At 42.1% G+C, this 20,223-nt stretch overlaps 1 protein-coding gene across 3 annotated transcripts in view; it reads left to right on the top strand.

The window, feature by feature from the left end:
- The window catches only part of FRS2 (fibroblast growth factor receptor substrate 2), a 289,441-nt gene that overhangs the window by 237,217 nt on the left and 32,001 nt on the right, over nucleotides 1–20,223 (top strand). For all 3 annotated transcript variants that reach the window (XM_069229609.1, XM_069229607.1, XM_069229608.1), the window contains one exon: nucleotides 15,284–15,447. In XM_069229609.1, coding sequence (XP_069085710.1) covers nucleotides 15,284–15,447 — 164 coding nt within the window. The remainder of the gene's footprint in view (nucleotides 1–15,283; nucleotides 15,448–20,223) is intronic.

The raw sequence follows: 20,223 nt of genomic DNA, 5'->3' as shown, positions 1-20,223 counted from the left end.
GACTATTCAGGTCACCTCCGTATGCTAGAGCTCAGGACAGTTAAACAGTTTCTGTTCTGATTGCTTGATGTACTAGGTTTAGGTGGGTAATGATATCTCTACAGACACAATCAGTTGCAGTATACACACTTGTGAAATCCATCTGTTTCCCAGATTTAAACCATAAAACACTATTTTAATCTGATTCAGTACTAGTCTACAAAATTTCATAAAAACTCATTGACATCCTCTTTAAGTAAGATTTGATTGCCTCCATTTCTCTTAATTATGACTCGTTGAGGGAAGCCAACAAAATGTTTCCAGTATTACAGTTCCTCTTCTTAAAGGCTGAACAAATAATAGCAAACACCTATTCACTTCTCAGATATAGAAAACACGTATAGTAATTGTATATTGAACCATTACCAAAACCCATATGAGACATGGTATCCTTCTGACACATTTTCTAAACGCCTGTTGTTGACGTTTGCCACATGTATATTTAATTTTAAAATTTCTTCGGTATCTTTTGGTTTTACAAATATATGGACAGCTTTGAAAAGGTGTAACAGGGCCGCAAGTGTTAATTGCAGCCATTCCAGTCCTTCAGCTTAAACCTTATAAAACCTTAGGCAACATTTTTATATCTATATCACTATATTTCTTGTGATAGGAATGCTTATTTTTTTAATCACTGCTTCCATAATTACGTGAATATACATATACAGTATTAATCACTAATGTTCCCAATCCAGTAGTTTAGGTGATGAATGATAAACAGCGTAATGTCCCAACATAAAGCATTTAACTGTATCAGGACAGCCTACAGCATTTTATTAAGCAAGTAGAAATAGCACCATCTAAATTGCTGATGGCGAAACACAAAGAAATAATTCTACAGTTTTTTTTTTTTTTTTTTTTTTTTTTCTCTATAAAAACCTACAGAAGATTGCCTATAATGCTAATGTGGCAAAAATACATATATGCTTTCCAGCACAAACAGAGCATCCGGTTTCTTCTGTCTGTTTCAGTAGGGCATCCATCACTGCGCGCAAGCATTACGAGGTGGCTTTTAAACGCCATAAACCGTAATTTGGCATCTGGTGTCATAACGGATTCACAGTGTGTGAAAGTCCATTTGAGAAACAGTTTTATATATGCTCAGGTTTGTTAGCCAAATTCTTTAAATTAATTCTGTATCTTTGATTCTGTTTTATGCCCGATGTACTGAGACTGAATTGATAATATGAGATTTTGCTTGGTATTTATTAGTATAGAAAAGCATTTTATTTTTGCATTGAGTTAAAAAAAAATAGATCTCAATAAAAGTCTCTATGCCAGAATTGAATACTCATTTTTAAATACAAATCAAATTATCCTTAGAGTTCTCTGTGTTACTGCTCTTTATTTGGGAGCCCTTTTCTGAAATGTGTGGATTGATGATTTTATATTGATCTCACAAAAACCTTTCCTATCAGTTGTAAAGATGACACTAAGTTGAACCTAAGCACACCCCGGAGGGGTTAAATGAATCTTTTTAGATTTTTGAGACAACAGCCTATTGGGATCACTTATTTCTATAGCCCCACACCAGACAACTTCATCAACAAACTGATTTCCATCATTAAATTATTGCCAGCATAGAAGATTTCGGTTAATCCAGTTAAATTTGCCACCACTCACTGCCACGCATATTATTGTGATTTTAACAAAATTGTGGCCTGCTTATGTGCATAATTCTTTGATTGATTAGTCCTATTTTAATGAGTTGAACAATTGTCTTCCCGCAGCAAGACGCCAGTACCTTTCCCTATTTCTTCTCATAAATTCATACTGTGTTAGAGTATAAAATGCCTGAATCGTCACAGGATAAAGTCTTAACTTTATATTAACAAGAGCCACAAGATGAGTGATTGTAACTCAGTTCACTTGATATTAGATTTGCCACTTAGGTAATTTATGTAGAGGAGCCATCGGTGGTTCTTCTGTAACAGAAGGCTTATTATATGCATGCACTATTTGCTTTTATTGATGTCATAGAGGGATCTATCAGCTCCTGAACATTTGAGCAAATTCCATTTAACTGTTAAGTCTGCTTTCAAGGTACTATTGTTATAAAAAATAAAAAAATAAATCAAAGTTAATTTCATTGTTTAAACCTTTCCTGACTACATTAAACTTCTCAAAAACAACAAGTGATGGACGGAATGCTGAACATTGTCAAACACTCACCCCCAGTCATAGATCTGGGTTTAATCCATCGTTCTTTTGCTCACCATGCCACCCCAGTTTGGACCCAGCCATATGCAAATCAGTCTTGACCCTGTTCCTCATGGGAACAGTCCAGACCGAACTGCCAAGCCAGGTCCTCACTGGACCGGAAACAAGCATCCTGGGACCGGTTTCGGGGTTTCACCCCTCATCAGCCAGGCTAGCTTGAATCCAGTGGCATGGGAAGCACGGGACCCACGTCTGGGCATACCCTTCCCACTTAGGGCGACAAAGCAAAAACAACAAGTGGCCTGGTTGATGAGGGGTGAAACCCCGAAACCGGTCCCAGGATGCTTGTTTCCAGTCCAGGGAAGACCTGGCCTAGCAGTTCGGGCTGGACTGTTCCCATGGGGAACAGGGTCAAGACCCATTTGCATATGGCTGGGTCCAAACTGGAATGGCATGGGCAGCAAAAAAACAATGGATTTAGGCCCAGATCACTGTACTGGGGGTGAATGTTTGACAATGTTCAGCATTCCGTCCATCACTTATTGTTTTTGCTTTGTCGCCCTAAGTGGGAAGGGTATGCCCAGATGTGGGTCCCGTGCTTCCCATGCCACTGGATTCCAGCTAGCCTGGCTGATGAGGGGTGAAACCCCGAAACCGGTCCCAGGATGCTTGTTTCCAGTCCAGGGAAGACCTGGCCTAGCAGTTCGGGCTGGACTGTTCCCATGGGGAACAGGGTCAAGACTGATTTGCATATGGCTGGGTCCAAACTGGAATGGCATGGGCAGCAAAAAAACGATGGATTTAGGCCCAGATCACTGTACTGGGGGTGAATGTTTGACAATGTTCAGCATTCTGTCCATCACTTATTGTTTTTACATTAAACTTCTCTGCACACCACACCCATAGTTAAAAAAATATATATATATATATGCTTACAGCCCTGTGGACTGAGATTGAGAAGCAAAAGTATTGAACCAGATAGACGGCACAGTGATGCACTCCATGGTCAAATGAGGAAAGAACAGTGCAGCAAACGTGATCAAAAGAGGCTGTGACCTTTAGACAGTGGCTCATTGCTTGGTATCTTTCTTCTGCCAAGAATGTGCCATCAGTGAGCAGAGTCCCTTAGTAGAATAATTCTGGACACCCACAAGTGTGTTCTATACACAGCTCTAGATCTCAACCTGCTGAAAGTCATCAATGCACCTTTTCACAACGGCATAGAACATGGCATGCCAAGTGTGCATTTTTAAATTCACAAATCCAGGCGCAAGAGGAATGCACTCGTGAAATTGTGCTCATTTTTTGTTAGTGTGCTCACTAACCTCCTTGAATCTGGTACGCATGAAGATTAAGTAAGCCTGGTCAAGAGTAATTTCCACAGTTGGCTCTGATAATGATGATTGCCAGATTTTCTGTCAGAGCTGTCACAGAGTAGATTTCCGTGATTGATTGACCAGCTGTCCAAAACACAAAGCAGAACTCCTGTCCACTAATTTCCTTCATGACAGACACCACATTGCAAGAACATTCTGAAAGAAGAGGCTTGCGGTGTTCGGATAGTGAAATATGTCCATAATAAATGTAATAAAATTAGAAAAGGCGTTAAAAGCATCTTTGATAGATAAATAGATATGGATATATTCATATTCCCAAGGAGTTGAAAGCTGTGTCAAGAGACCTCTTTGTTGGTCCTCCATTGCCCCCGCATCATAATTATAATTTATTTTTTTCTTTCAGGAGTTGTATGTGGAATTCTGATTGGTGAACAGTGAAAGACCATTGGTTCTGCATTTCAGGATCTTTATTGATAGTCATAAGCACTGAATAATTTTGCTCTCCCTCATGACTGTAGACATAACCAGTAGAGCTTTCACAAAGCAGGTATAATTTAAATACCAATGCAAGCTCTTTTACTTTTGATATACTGCTTATGCAGCAGCTGTCCTTTGTATAACATCAAGGACTCATCCACAGCTATGTTGATCCCAGACTTAAATTGCTTTGAAATGCCTGGCAAAGTGGTCCAGCACAGAAAAAACTTTGAATGGCCAGTCAGGATCTGGATAGTCTCTGGGAAGGGCCTGGGCGTTATGAGTGCAATGCAACATGTGGTGCAGAAGCTAAGAATGATCTACACTTATGGCGGCAGAGATCAATGGCGTGCACCACATTGAGTCACAAGACCAGTAACAGGGCACTGTTGGCTTGAATTAATGCCCATCAAGAGAGTATGACACCCGAAATACAGAGGGCAATCAAAGCAATGGCTCGGGGCAGAGTCCCCCACTCAGATGGATTCCTCGTAGAGTTCTATGACAGATTTGTGGGAAACATTGCCCCACGATTGGTTGCCCTCGAATTCAGCTGCACAGGATACGGGTTGCCTCTCCACATCCACCAGGGAGACATTGATTGTACCTCTCCTGAAGCCAGTATGACCGCCTAGAGATGTTAAGGCATACCACCCACTTTCCGTTTTAAACATGGATTATAAAATCCTCAGTGGCATTGTAGTGAATCCTAGTTTGTTTTAGCGGGATAACAGGAGTTAGCTTAGCCGTAGGCTTGTAAACTCGTGCCCCCGTCACCCAGTGACTTTTAACCTACTTAGCTTGCTCTGTCATAGTCCATTTAATTATTTATTTCCTTTAAAATGGTGGCCTTGTTCATAGTTAGGCCACTTGTTATGGGGTTCTATTATCAGTGTCATTGCGCCAAGATCAAGCACGAAAGACAAACATACAGTAGGCATTCACACTTAGGGATTTTCCCTCTCTATACTTTCGAGGGATTGTTGATATTAATTGCTGTCCCAAGCATGCCTGTTATCTATTGTTATGAATAACACTTATGACAGGGGACCTTGTAGATCTGTATAAATACAACACACTTTCAGACAGATAATCAGAGGGATTCCGACCAGAGGGCATCGCCACCATCGCTGATACCGATGCTGCAGTCATCTTGATACTGATCCAGTCTTCGTGTCCCTGCGGAGTCTGAGATAGAGACCTCATTCCAAGGTAAAAAGGGTTGGGGGCTCCTCTCATGGACACGGTTTTGGCAGATTAGGTTTAACGAACCCAGCTCTTCCTTTTTAGGTAGGAGGTTCGACCTACTCTCCTTAGGGTATTAGGGCTTATTCCATCTTTTACATATACATATATTTCTTTCATATATTGCATAATGGTGGGGGTCTTTATAACAATGACTCTCCTCTTTACAATACTGTTGCTTGGTATATTCATTATCCTAATCATTGCAGTTCATGCAACTTATCACAAATTGCAGTTATGTTGAATAAAAACTATTATAACTTTACTGCATCTGTGTTATTGCCTTTGTTTGTATGAGACATAATAAATCTGTGAGAAAAGGGTAATTTCCGTTTAACCACGACAACCCTGAGATATTGTATTTTGAGTCCATGCGTAAGCGACTGCTACAAATCACCTTTTACTATTGTGTTTTTGGTGAGGTACTGCTAGTAAGCCGGTAAGGTTTGGACAACAGTTACAAATAGTTGTAGGAAGAGACTTAGTCACCTACAAACGAAAGTACTGTCATCCTGATACCAGCAGTCTTGCTCAGAGCAAAACTACGACCTCCTGTTTCTTGCCCATAGTTCCTGCCCTGATCCACTCGGACCAGACAGAGTTTATGCCTGGCCGCAATACGGCCATTAACATTTGAAGGTTCCTCTCAATATTGGAAGCAGACCTGCTGCCACAATAGCCATAGATATTGAAAAAGCTTTCAATAGTCTCAGATGGGACCTACGCCACTATGAAGAAAATGGGCTTGGGAGACAGATTTATTAATTGGACCAAACTCTACTATACACTGCGCCGAAAGCCAGGGTCCTCACTGGTCATAATATTTCTACCTCCTGCGAAGTGGACAGGGGAACAAGGCAGGGATGCCCCCTCACCCCAGTGTTTGTGATGGCAGTGCAACCGCTCACAGGCATGTTGAGAGTAGATGGGGCTTCGGAAGGTCTGAATATTCGAGGGTGAAGTTTCACCACACAGTCCTATATGCGGATGACATGCTCTTATTCCTCTGGAATATCCAAAAGGACCTCCCTAGGGTGATGTTGCTGATGGAGGACTTTGGGAGAATATTGGGTTTGAGAATCCGTTGGCAACAATCTAAACTCTTTCCCCTTTGTCATGAAGCACCATCTCCCACAAATTTACACGGCCTTATCTGGGAGGGATCATGCCTGAAATATCTAGGAGTCACAATCTACCACCGTCCATGGTATCCCCTAGAGGGTAACATTGGTGCGACCATCAGGAGTTTGCAGACCAGTGTAGAACTTTAGAAGAGTTTACCTCTATCAGTGGCTGGTAGAATTTCATTATCCAAGATGGTGGCACTCCCCTGCCTATTATATTATTTCTCTACCCTGCCCCTGATTGTCCACATCCGATTTTTTAAATGTATTTATTTATTTTTTAAAAACCTGAACTCATTACTAGGGGACCTCATGGGGCGCAGGGTGGCACTGTCCAAGTTACAACGAAGGACTGATAATAGACGTTTGGCAGCCCCAGACTTTTAAGAGCTATTACTTGGCTGCACAGCTCCAGTGGCTAAACCGATGGATCTCATCCTACATTTACCCTGGGAGAACAATAGGTGAAACACTGCCCAGTCAATCCACGCTATTTCAAATGCTTCTGAATCAACGTCAAAGACCCCACAAAGGCTCCCTAACAATAAGAGTAGCACATTGCCGCGGGAAACGTTCTCCACAATACACTCACACCACAAAACCTTATTTCCAGCCATACCACTGCAGGCGATTGTGTCCCTGCGCACTGGAGTGGCCCTGCAGGGACTGCCTGATTGGTCCCAGCACCCTGTCACATGAGTGGGAGATCTATTCCGAAGGCTGAGAATTCCTGATGTTGGAGGACTTCTTATCAGCATAAGAGATTCCTGGAGGTAATTTCTTACATTATGGGGTCTTGGTAGCAGTGGTTCGAACGCACTGGTGGATGGGCCCACCTGAACCAAAACACTACACTTGTCAGACTCGGTGCACCTTTGCATCGTTGGTTTGGGGGGGGGGTGAGCTATTACTCATGATTTGGCCCTGAAAGAATATTGGAACCAAATCATTCACACCATCAACGAAATCACAATCGGACACTTACTGTGTTCCCCATTGATATGTCTGCCGGGGAGACTCCCCTGCCTGAATAAGTTTAAGATTACAAACTGTTATATTGATCTAACCATGATAGAAGCACAAAGGGAGAGTACTGTGCACTGGAAAGATCCAAAGGGGCCCAGCTCAACCAGATGGAGGGTGGATCTCGGCAGGTGGGCAGAATGCGAGAGCACAGTGCTGTTTCAAGAATCAAGAAGGGGTCAGGGAACCATAGATGGGGCTAAGGCATGGAATCACTTGGTGGAGTGCCTTAAAAACCCAGACCCGCGCTCCCCGGTCACCTCCCTGACCAATGGGGTGGCCTAGGGAGATTAGCAAGGTGGACTCTTTCACATCCACTTGTAATGGCAATTCAACTGCACATTTGGAGATGGGGCCAAGGGGAGGGACTGACTAACTTGTCTGTGCACGGATGTGTATTTTACTTAAGAGAACGGGAGCATGCTCCGGGTGCTGGTAAAGGGGGGTAGCTTGGGGAACCAGAATGTTTGAGTTTTATAATGCACTGTATCTTGACAACACTGCTTCAGGGTTCTGTGTTGCAACCGAAAGTTGAGTTAACATGTAAAACTCAATAAAGTTTGTTTAAAAAAAATAAAAATAAAAATCATAGGAGTATGACCCGCAAATGTCCTCAATTCTCGAACATGGTTTAAGTCCTCCAGTGCACTCTTGCATGGGATCTAAAGCATGTCCCTGTGCTGCACCAAATATCGTTCTAGATTGAGGTTCATTTAAATGACCATCTTGCCAGGAAATTAATTTTCTATGAGGTGATCAGAATAATAAATTGTAGTGAAATTGTCTGTATCCACAAAACAACTAGCAGCGCCAGTAAAGGGAGATGGAGCAGGCTGTACTCCTTCTGGAGCTCCCCAAATCTGCTCCTCTTCTGCCCTTGCTCCAACAGTCACAAGTCTAAGATATTGTGGGTAAGCTTGAGGTACTCTTAGCTGTAGGGATTCCACTTCCTGCTCAACAGACAAAGATATTGACTTGGTGACAACAGATGTGTCCCCATTCCTCTTTGAAGAGAAATAACTGCCAGAGTCCTTTCCACCCTCAAAATCTGATGCAGTTTGTCAATCTCCGAATCATGCATTGGCTCCGGTTCTTCACTAGATTCCAGAATCCACTCCAAAGCTTAAGCAGCAGACATCCTGTGTGAAGTCATATCTTCAAGTTGAGAGCAAAAGGCAAAAGCCCACAAAACACACTGGATAACTACTACAGTGAAGGACTGATTGTTTAAACAAAAACCAAGTCAGACTTTTCTAACAGTAGTAGAGGAAAATCAGAAATCGGAGGAGAGTCTTCTTGCACCAGATTACCCCCAGGCGTCAGACTGGATTTGGAAACTGTTGAGCAGTACCCCTGCACATTTGTAGTGGTGTCATTCGACTCTGCAGCTGCAACGTTTGCGCAGTGCCTATATAGGTGCCACCTCAGCACACATCAGTTTTTTTGTTTCCCACCAATCAGCACAGATCTGGAAGACCTACCCCCAGTCACTTTTTTGCAAATCCTTTTGGGTGGTTGCAGCACACTTGTGTGAGGGCAGGGGGTTCCAGTCAATCCCTACATCAATGATTGACTGTTGAAGGCAGGCTTGCCCTAGTCAGTTGTCTCCGACCTCCTGCATTCTCTGGGGTTCACTATAAATGTGCAAAAGTTGCACCTGACTCCCTCTCAGATGCACCCTTTCATCAGAGCTGTTTTGGACACTGCAGTTTCGGGCCTATCCTTCCAAATGGTGAGTCCAGGATATTTGGGCTACGATTTTGATCCTCTATCCTGAAATTCAGTGAGACTGACTCAGTCTGTTGGGTCTCATGGACTCCTGCGTTCTGTTAGTGACACATGCCCACTGGCAAATGCGATCTCTGAAGTGTGACCTGAAGTTCCAGTAGGCACAGCATCAGGGTAATCTCTCTCTTACCTGGTCCAGTTCTTTGAGGGAACTGCATTTAGTTAGCAGCAGACCCTTCTCCCTTCCCCAGCCAGAGCTGACTGTAGTGACAGATACCTCACTTCTGGGCTGGGGTGGCCACTTTGGAGAGGTGGAGATCAGAAGTCTCTGGTCTTCTGCAGAGACTGGGCTCCACATCAACTTGTTGAAGCGTTAGGTGATGCAGTTGGCATTGAAAGCCTTTCTTCCTTTGATTAGGGGAAGGCTGATGCAGGTGTTTACAGGCAACATCACCGCCATGTGGTACTGCAACAAACAGGGCTGACGTAAAGCTCATAAGGCCCAACTCCATGTTTGATTAGACCCTAATACCATCTTAGGTAACAGGGGTCGCCATATTCCCACGTTCGTTCAGAATCATTGTAATGTCTGCCACTGTTGCAGATGTTGTCTGACCTTATCTTTCTATGAACCGAGACCATGTCAAGTGATTCGGCTAATGATATGGATAGAACACCTGACGTAACATTGGTCTGGGTCAAGTGTCTAGTTATCAGCAGGGAAAGGTAAAATAAGAACTAATACAATCATATTGCCAAAATAGTGTAGTCTTTTGAATTGACATGCTTTCACCTTACATGTTCAGAAGGAAACTTCACCTTGATGCACATAGTCAGTCAGACATTCCTAAACTTAAGTCAGAAATTTCAGTCTCTGCTAGAAATTACTAAATAGGGGCTAACACTTGTCAGGAATGGCCCTTTTCCCAGATTATCGCACAAGGTTCTGCCAGAACTGGGTCAGCTACTGCCAATGCACTTAGAATATGCCACATCTCGCCTGATGCTGATCAAGCAGAGTTATGGAGGAAGGCCGCTAGCACTGTAAGTGTTTGCCCTTCGCAAGACTGCCTTCAAGGCTCCGCTCATAAAAGCTCTTGCTGTCACCGAGGTATGCGGTGCCTCGCTTCTCCCTTAGAAACTCTAGACAGCAAGTTGCTCTACTCCCTGTGCTCTTCTAGCATAGCGCATAGAAGTAGGTCTTAGGGGTTTGGGTTTTAGATGACATTTCAATCATGTTAGAAATGTTCCTTTTAATCTCATTGTTCACAACGTGGCTACTTGGAGCTTTTTAAGATATCATTTGTAGTTACTTCTGATGTCCTGAGACACAGGTTTGGTCTGTTGTAATGAATGCTTTTAGTTAAGTTAACAAAATAGGTGTGTTTCTGTTACCACAGTGTCTCTGATCCCGTTGCAGGGATGTTAGTAACCCGAAATTAATAACTCTACTCCAGTTATGTATTCGGGAAACTATGCCAGAGCCTTAATTTATGCAATAGGATGGTTGGGTTTGTGGACCTTTTGTCAAGAGGCCCTCCGTCTCTGGTCATGGTTAAAACATCAGAGCATTTCCCTGGGGGTAAACACCTGGTGGGTTCTCTGAGCAGCAGGGCAGACGTATTCAGGTGTTGATGAATAGTGCGTCACAAATGCCATCTCCCTCTCGAGGTGATGCAAGATCTCTTTCAAGATTGGGGAAAACATTGATTAGATTTGTTCACCACTGCCTAAAACATGCAATATCAGCAGTTCTTCGTCCTGGAAGGTCCATGGCAGCTCTCGCTTGGAGAAGCTTTGCCTCTCGAGTTGAGCTCAGGCCTTTTGCATGCGCCTCTGCTAATAGCATTCCTGCTCAGAGTTCTCAAGAAGATCAGGAACAGCCGGCCTCAAGTCATTCTTGTGGCTCCAAGTTGGGCACAGATGGTATGGTTTCACAAACTCCTGAGCATAGGCATCAGTCCTCTGATCAGAGGATCTTGCAACAGGACAGGGCCTTGTACCTGAACCTGCATGTCTTCGGCCTTCACTGCATGGAGATTGAGCAGTGACAGTTGACAGCTTTCGACCTTCCTCCCGAAGTCTTTGATGTTATTCTGGCACCCGGGCTATTGAGACAAATTTGTGACATGGTGTGCATCAAGAACATTGACCCTCTTTCTGCAACCCTCTCCCAAGTATTATTGTTTGTTCTTACCCTGGCCCAGCAGGGCTTTGCTCTAAGCATTGTTTAAGGTTATTTGTCTCCTATCTCTGCCTTCTTGCAGTTGCTGGACCAATCTTTAAGTCACTTGTTGTGACCCGTTTCATAAGGGACTTCAACATCTGTTCCCTCCAACATCATCCATCATGCCTCCAATGAGATCTTAGTCTGGTCTTAACATTTCTCATGTGTGCACCCGTCGAGCTCCTGCATAGCGGCCATATTCACCTTCTCACCATCAGAACTGCTTTTCTAGTGTCCATAACATCGTCCAGGGTCTGTGCACCCTCTTTACACAACTTTCGATCTAGGCAAACTGGTTCTGACGACCCATGCCTCCATCCTTCTAAAGATTGTGACACCTTTTCATATAGGCCAGAAGAACACCATGCCTACCTTTTCTAAAGAAGAGGAGCGATTCCACCACCTGGACGCAACATGAGGTGGTGTTCTAACTTTATTTTTTGTAATTGTAAGAGTTATGCATGGACAATCAACTGTTAATTGGGTATATGAGTGCACAGAAGAGAAAAAGGCTGTGCAGAAACAAACCATCTCACAATGGACAGTGCTCAGCATAAACATTTGCTATACACTCAGCAAAAAGAAACCCCTTGGGGCTTGTGGGCTTATTCCACAAGAGCCCAGGCTGTGACCTTTTCTGGACATCTGTCAGGCAGCAACGTTTGTGTCTCTGCATAGGTTCACCTAACATTAATGCCTTATCAGTGTGGTCTGTTGTGATGGTAATTTTGTCAGTTCGGTAATACAGGACTTTTTGATCCAGTCTGCTTGCAGACCCACCTTTGAAGAGGTATTGCAGGGCTATCTATTCTAAGGTAGGAAACCTGCTGCTAGAGGCCTCCATCGGATGAACAATTATTTACCTGTGGTAATGCCTTATCTGGTTAAGACAGTTCAGCTGCACACTCTTTACCAATCCTCCCCGCTCTCCAAACTGATTTCTGCTTGGTGTTACCCTTCTCAGGCCCTTAGCACTGCATGCTGGTGCATTATTACTGGTGTATTATTTGAGGCTCCATGCTTACGGCGTGGAAAGTCTTTAAAACCTTTTTTTTTAAACTGCTGACAGGAAGCCAAATGACTCCGCCTACCGGCGCATAGGGATACTCTTCAAACATTTCTTGATCTAGTCTGGGGATAATTCTAAGGTAAGGAATCTGCAGCTAGATTGTCTCTACCAGAGAAGGCGTTACCAAAGTTAAGTAACATGTTCTTCAGGTAGGTAAACACCCCCACCCCTCTTCCAGAAACTCAAAGAATGCATTGCATTTATCAGATTTGTGGACAAAGGTGTGCTGTCTTCAGCCCCCTTTTTACAAAAAATAAATAGGTTGTGGTACCTCCTACTGCTGTAAAGCTGTTTTGCAGCATGAAATCACTTACAGATTCACATGCTGTGCATATACTTCCATCTAGTGACTGGAGCGGGAAAATCCTACTTGTTTAAACTTATGTTTCCTCCTCTTTCTCTCCTCTTGAAAATGAGTGTATCTGGCTAAACAGATCCCTCGAGAGAAAGCTATTAAACCTTTGTGTGGGCAAGCCTTCAGATTATTTTTTCCGCCATGTAGCGAGTTCGGAGGTGCCTGCTGTGCTGCAGAAGGAGACTGAGAGAAGAAGACCCCAGGAACTAACAACATTAACATGGGTGCAAGGGATAAATGTTGCTGGAGGAGAACATCCTGATTTTGTATACTCAAGATGTCAGGCCACTTTGAGTCTGCCATAAAAAGTTTTTAATTGCCTTGAGGCAATGCTTTCTGCAGCCCTCCTGCAACAATTCATATCCGTGTCTGCCCTTTCCAAATACAATATTTCTAGCATGCACTGACAAAATCTGTGGTAGAGCAGAATGGGTGTTGTTTTAACACATAATAAGGATAATCAAAACAAGGTTAGCTTTATAACTTATTTCCAGTTGTACATCTTTGTTGTTTATTGGGCTCGTGATGATCAGTGGCAGTTTCTGCAAAGCGCTATTTAATGTCTTTTTGGAGCTAACTGACTTTAATGTCAAAGTGTAATGATTAAAATTACCTTTAACAAATGTTTCCATGTGTGTTGAATAATCCGAGTTTAATCAATCACAATCCTTATTTGAATGGCAGAGAGTCATAAAAGATACACATTCATAGTATAAAATCACATGTAATAGGCAATAGAATGGTAAAACAAAATTATAATCTAAAAATCCTAACTTTTGCGATAAAACAGAGCATCTTTAAGAAAACTATCCATTTTGAAATGTACGTTGATGCTGAGTAACAATTGTAAAAATCGAACAGAAGCTCTGCAATACTTAAATTTGTGAATTTTAAAAAGAGGTAATTAATAGTGAGCTTTAAAAGATTTACACAGTTTGCAAAATACCACAAAGTGCAATAGTCTGGGTAGTCGCGTTGTCGCAAACACGCTTCTTTTCCAAATTTCCATAGTAATCAGGCAGAAAACATATAACATATTGGCTGCTCTGAACTTAGACAGTAGGGCTCTTTCTGTGTTGTTAGGCACACACAGAATATAATGTTCAGGCTGAGTTCATCAAAGTTAATTTAGGCTTTCCAGTGATAATTCCCTTTTGTTTCTGCAAGCACCGAGAGCAGAGCCCACTTCACACTCGCAGGATAACTAAGACGTTGATTCCTGGATAGTGGCCCTGCAACTGATGAAATTGATGTAATTGCATCGGTGACTTCAGTTGCAGGACCGGCACCCCGCCCCCTGTCGGAGCAGGAGACGCGAGGTAGGTTGGGGTCTTGGGGGGGGGCAGTGCACCGGAGTAGCACACATCAGTTGCTGCACCAGTGCCAGATGCTTTGACATGACCTTCCGGTCAATAGCGCCTGGCCACATGTGCTCTTGACGGGAAGATCACATCAGTACACCCGCTGGGTTAATGGAATAACAGTAATAAGATAAGGGTGTTTTTCCCGGGGCTGGGGGGCTGGGGGGAGGGGGGGGGGGTGTAATTTAAGATGCAACTGTTTTAATGCCCCATTTCGGAAGTTGAAATTAGTTATAACGAAGACGCATAGTTGACTGTAGTGAAATGAATCAGTAGGATAGTCATTGACACAGTATGCAGAGTTAAGTAGGAGGAGACCATGTTATACTGAACAGCTAATGATGGCAGTGCAGTAAACCTTAGCCATTGACGGAATATCCTTACCCGCTGTCAGGCATTTTGCATCTTGGGTACTGATTAAATAAAATATGCAGATGATGATGATGGTTTTTCTTCAGTCATTCTGTCTCTGTCATTCACTGGATACAAATCTGCATCTTCAGCAGATCGATGAGCAAGTGATATGCTGTTTTTGTTTCATGTCGTTCACATTTCTGCATCAATCAAATGAAACGCCTCAGGTTTTTCACCAGACTGCACTGAAGTCCGGATGAAGAGCTGTGATAAGCCCGAGATTTATTTCTGTTGCCCGGAAAAGCGAGAAGATTGCCCTTTCTCACGCTTCTCTGTTTGCTTTTCTTGGTCTTAACTCTGTCTTTCTCAGCCTCTTGGCCTATGTTCTCTTTTGCACTTTCTTTTTCACATTATGATTTTGCTAATTATATAGGCTTCTCACTGTGGTCTAGCTATGTTCATGTTTGTATTCCTTCTCTTTCACGATTAAACCCCACCGTATAATTTCACATTTCCCACTCATCTCTTAAGTGACTTGGCTGGTGTCAAAACGTTACCTCCTCAACAAGGATTAGCATGGACATAACTGCAGGAAAGCATCTGTGTATTTGATGTTTCCAGAAAAACCTGGCCGGAAGTATTGTGAAGGATTTGATGGCACCATTTTTGATTGTACAATTTCCATTACCTCAGCACACAGTTTAGTTACCTGTAGTTTAAATAGTTTATGCACTGTGACACCCTTGTTCAAAAATTACGATTAAATTGCCTTTATGTATTTAAGCTCCTGGCTTCAGTGGACCAAATCTACCTAATGGGTACCCAAGATATCCATCTTTTGGAGATGCATCGTCCCATCCCTCCAGCAGGCACCCCTCTGTTGGCAGTACACGCCTTCCTTCAGTTGGAGAAGAGTCAACACATCCATTGCTTGTTGGAGAGGAACAAGTACGTTTTGTTACATTTATTTGTATTATACAATCAGCTATCACTAGAAATAACTTTACATTTGCAAGTTAAAGCTGTAAAAGTTAATGTCTGAATAATGCATGGTGTACAAAACCTTGCAGATTTGGATTCACTTTCTGATGCCAACAGTACCAATAATATAAAAGAAAAACATGTGCTGAGGTGACCACCTTAGTTGCACATCACTGCTCAGTATCTTGCTCGTTCCATGAAGCAAATTGATGTTTTTGAATATTTCCTGAAATGCTTGACGGCCACACTGTCTTCATTTTTTTTCTCATTGGTTTATTTGCATTCACATTTTATTGTGACTTTAAATTAATATAATTTTGCATTGTGAATTACTATCTCCTTTTGCACTGCTGTACAAGTTCTTAATGCATCGGAGTAATTTCCAGAGCAAAGCTCCTATAGGAGCATTCAATAGTTGTTTCAAACATGGGGTTGGAAGCTAGGAATTGGTTGCAGTTGCTGCAAAAATCCCTTCAGATGAATGGATGCTGCAAAAGCTGCATTCTTAGATCTACCTCTAGTTATCAAGTACAATAGTTTTGCTTGTTTAAGGTATTTACCCATGCCTCAACCTTTTTTTTTTTTTTTTCCGGTCCAGTGCTTCAGCCTGAAACCCCATAACACACCTAAGTTTTACTTTCAGGTACGGACCATCAGGTGATCGTTGCTTGAATAGCAACAGGTTGTTAGTGATGAATAGGGTGCCACTCAGACTTAACTTGTATAAACGGAGAACAGGGAAGACTTTCTATAATGATGATCCAGGCATACAAGGGGGGTGATGAGTGAATTTAGGGATACAAGGAAGGCTTGTTGGCACAGTGCATAAGTTTGCAAAAGTCACTTTCTCATTCGCAATCTGCATCACAGGGTAAGATGAAAACCCTCATGGGCAATTATGCCACCTCATCCTGGATCTCTGTAATATTTTGTATCCCTGGTAGACCAAGACGAGCTGTTTCTATAGCCTGGGCTATATGAGTGTAATCCTGCAGGAATGACTGGAAAAGTATACCTTTGTAAAAAAACAATATCTGACCTGTGTAATAAGCAATGCAAATTTATCATTTTGAATGCCAAGGATACCAGTTAATGTTTTTGCATAGTCATAGGTATCCGTTTTGTTGAGGTATAAAGAATTGGAAGAAATCAAATACATTTCAGGCAAAATGCCAGAAAATTCATTTATATTTCTGCTTCCAGGCATGTAAGTGACCAGCAAACAAGGGCGTACATATTACTTGTTTTTATGTTCATCCACTGTTCCACAGTAAGCCAAAATGTCTATTCCACTTTTGTTTCTTGTTTATTGTATAGTGAATAGGGATGGTTTGATTTGGGTTGAAATGTCATTCCTCGGACAGGCTGCGTTGGGTTGAACTGGTTCTTTTGAAGGCAGAAGGAAAAAAAGCAGGCGGCATGGTGTGGTGATGTGATTTGGAGTACCATTACTCCTCACCTTCAACGGTTAAAATATTTTGTGGTTTAGAACTGATCAGCAGAGTGATCTCTTTGGTGACTTTTGAGGATTAATGGTGTTTTACCTACATATATTTGTTTGTGGCATGTGTAGCTGTAGATACACATGCTATGCATACTCCTGCAATCCAATGTTGGGCTCGGACGTGTGCAACTTGTTTTTGTTCGAAGATGTCTTTTCAAGTCATGGGGTATAGTAACTCCACCTATCTCTGTTAATTAATGGGCATGGGCTCCTTTTTTAGATTATTTCTTTTCCTTCTTGTTTGTAGGTGTCTCTGCGAGCTCTAGCTTGATGCCATGTAGTGTTTTTGCCAGGCCATCTGATCTGTTCCTTGTCAGTTGAATCAACAATCCTGCCTACTCATCGGTCTTGTGACGCAAAATATCTAGCGACAGACCTACACGAAGTTTGCAACCTCTGTTTATCCCAAGATCATAGAGCGGAATCTTGTGTTTTTAAAGCAGGTGTGGCATAATGGGTCATTAGTTGCATACAGGCCACTTAGGTCAAAGCCGAAAGACCCCTGCTGGTCCCTCCCAAACCCCACCCGATCCTACTCCACTCGTAGGAAGGGGGCCTGAATGGCTTCTTTAGGTAACATTCCTTAAGCTGACATATGCAAGGCAGGCAGCTACATGGTCTACTCCTCATACATTTACTAAACATTACGTTACATTACTGTATGGATGAATTGGCCCACCAGCAAGCTAATGTTGACGGGCTATCTTGTGTACACTTTTCCAATCTTCTGAAAAATTCTCAGGCTGAGCCGCTACATTGGGGCGGACTGCTTTTTAGTCTATGCACAGCATGTGTGTCTTCCACAAATGGAAAATGTTACTTACCCTGTAAACATTTGTTTGTGGCAGGTAGTGCTAGATTAACACGCATTCATGCTCCTCCCTTGTTGCAGATGATGTTGTCCTTTTACCTTTGCTTTGCATGGTCATCTCTTCTATAACTCTATGCACCATCTACATACTCCCCCTCCTTTCAGAAAAAACAGTTGAACAGTAGAGCCGGTCTCCATGTGTATTACCAGAGATGGGTGGAGTGCCTATACCTGATGACTCAAAAAGGCATCTCCGAACAAAAACAAGTTGCACACGTCCGAGCCTAACACTAGATGGGAGGAGTATGCGCAACATGTGAATCTACAGTACTACATGCCACTAACAGGGCAAACAGCATTTCCCTTTCTGCCACTATAGAAATATTTAGATCACAGTAATAAAATAAATGTTATATCTTGAATGAGATTTTCCAGTAATACCCTTCAGCTGAACTCCACAAACGAATGTCAGAATAAACTAATTTAGCGCCCTAAATGCATCGCCCATATAAATTAAGAACCTCATTCCCTTACGACATGCAGCTCCAGGAACATTTTGAAAGCACTGGGTTGATGAGGCTTGCAAACCACCAATGTGTGGTAGACTGAGATGAAAGCAGAAAATCTACCTTGATAGAAAGCATTGGTCTTTATTACTCTAATGCCTCAGTGGAATCTGGTCAGAGTATTGATGATCTTCATGTAAATATGATAATTAGTGAGAAAGCAATATTCAAAGTTAAGTAGCTAATTTAATTCATGATTTGTGAGCTGATTGCGTCTTAAACCTTTGCCAGTTGTTATTGAAAGATGGGGCAGAGGAATCTGTTGCAAATGGAGTAGTTAAACGTGAGATGTTTTTGATCAGTCTAACAAGAATCTCTCAAATCTAATTTCTTAAGCATTAGCAGCACTGATTAGGATTATCTTCTTTATAGAGCATTTAAGAAGCTGGTGCAAGACCTTAGTCACTTCAAAGCTCTGACATAAAAGAAACACTGTAGCTAGTGAGTTGCAAACTAGCTGAAAGTAGCAAATGCCACTTTAAACTGATATTCTTCAGTTGTTCTGTTAGTATTGATCGTTGTAGATAAATGCTGTGTGGTACATTTTTAGACGTTTACGGATTTGACATCCGTGTTTAGTTTCCTGGCCTCCCAAGAATCTTCACTGCGTTTGTCTGTGCAAGGAGTATTCTTCAAACAGCTGAAAGGAAGCTGACTGCAGGTTTCTGCAAAGTGCATTGTGATGAGCCAACATTTGAAGGTAAACATGATCTTTCCTCCATTATGCTTTGATGCAGTCTCTTACATTTTATTTTAAATTTTACTGGGAGAGATTAGAGTGTTTTCAATCCTTGCTTGATGTGAATCTGTCTCTATAGCAGGCTTATTATGGCAGCATGGTTTTCTACTCCTTGAAGTCTGGTGAGGAGATGTTTGGGGTAGAGTAGTGATTAGGTTCACTCTATTTCGTGGTTAGTTTGCAAGAGGTATTTCTGTAGGAGAGGCAGTTGTATTTTCTCTTTGGGACTGTATTATTTTGAGGAATGAAAGTGAAGTAAGTTTCAAAAATACCTTTAATCATCTGGTCTGTTTTGAGTGGATTGATGGGGAGCCCAGGTTAGTGGGCTGTTTGACGGGGCTCCTGAAAGCAGACTCTACAGATTAAGGTTTTTTTCCATTCAGAGGAAGCTTGCTCATACACTGATATAAGATATTATTTATTTAGCCTTCATATGTATTGTAGTTGATTTGTTTCCTGTAGTCAGAATACATAAAATGAATTCATGCAGATGACCAACTCACGAGATATTGGACAAATATATTCCAGAGGTTACAGTGATTTGATTACGTCGTAAGCATTGTAATTAAAAAGGAATTTAGCTGCACAAGTCAAGTCAGACATATACATAGGCAATACAGATTCTGTCCACATTGGCAAACATTTATTTGGAGATGGCAAATGGAAATGGAGGGAGGGTGGGGGGAGCCTGTCTAGTGTCTGACATGTGGTCTTGCTCAATTTAGTTTATTCATGGTCCTATTCCAAATTCAGAAATAATTTTTAAGTCTAATTACTTCTCGTAGAGTAGTTTTAAGTTAAGGTAAAAATACAACATTGTAGGACGCTGGCTTTTTATAGAGTGCACTAAAATGAAGTACACTCTGCAGAGAGTCCAGTGGATCCCCAATCGGTTTGAGGAAGCAATAGTGGATAGAACTGATGCTCTTTTTTGTGGTAGTGTGATCAAGCAGTTACGCGTATCAGAGGGTATTGCTAAGCATTTCTTGTTCTCGCAGAGGCAATAAATGAGACACACACTCAAATAATTAATCCTAGACCAGTTTAGAAAAATAGCAATTATTTTTGTTTCAAACCCAACAACTTCGTAATCAGGTAAGTAGACTTAAGCATAAATACTTTG

This window comes from Pleurodeles waltl, chromosome 4_1 (assembly GCF_031143425.1).
Source record: "Pleurodeles waltl isolate 20211129_DDA chromosome 4_1, aPleWal1.hap1.20221129, whole genome shotgun sequence".
In the NCBI taxonomy this organism is placed as follows: domain Eukaryota; kingdom Metazoa; phylum Chordata; class Amphibia; order Caudata; family Salamandridae; genus Pleurodeles; species Pleurodeles waltl.
This window is presented reverse-complemented; position numbering and strand designations above follow the sequence as displayed.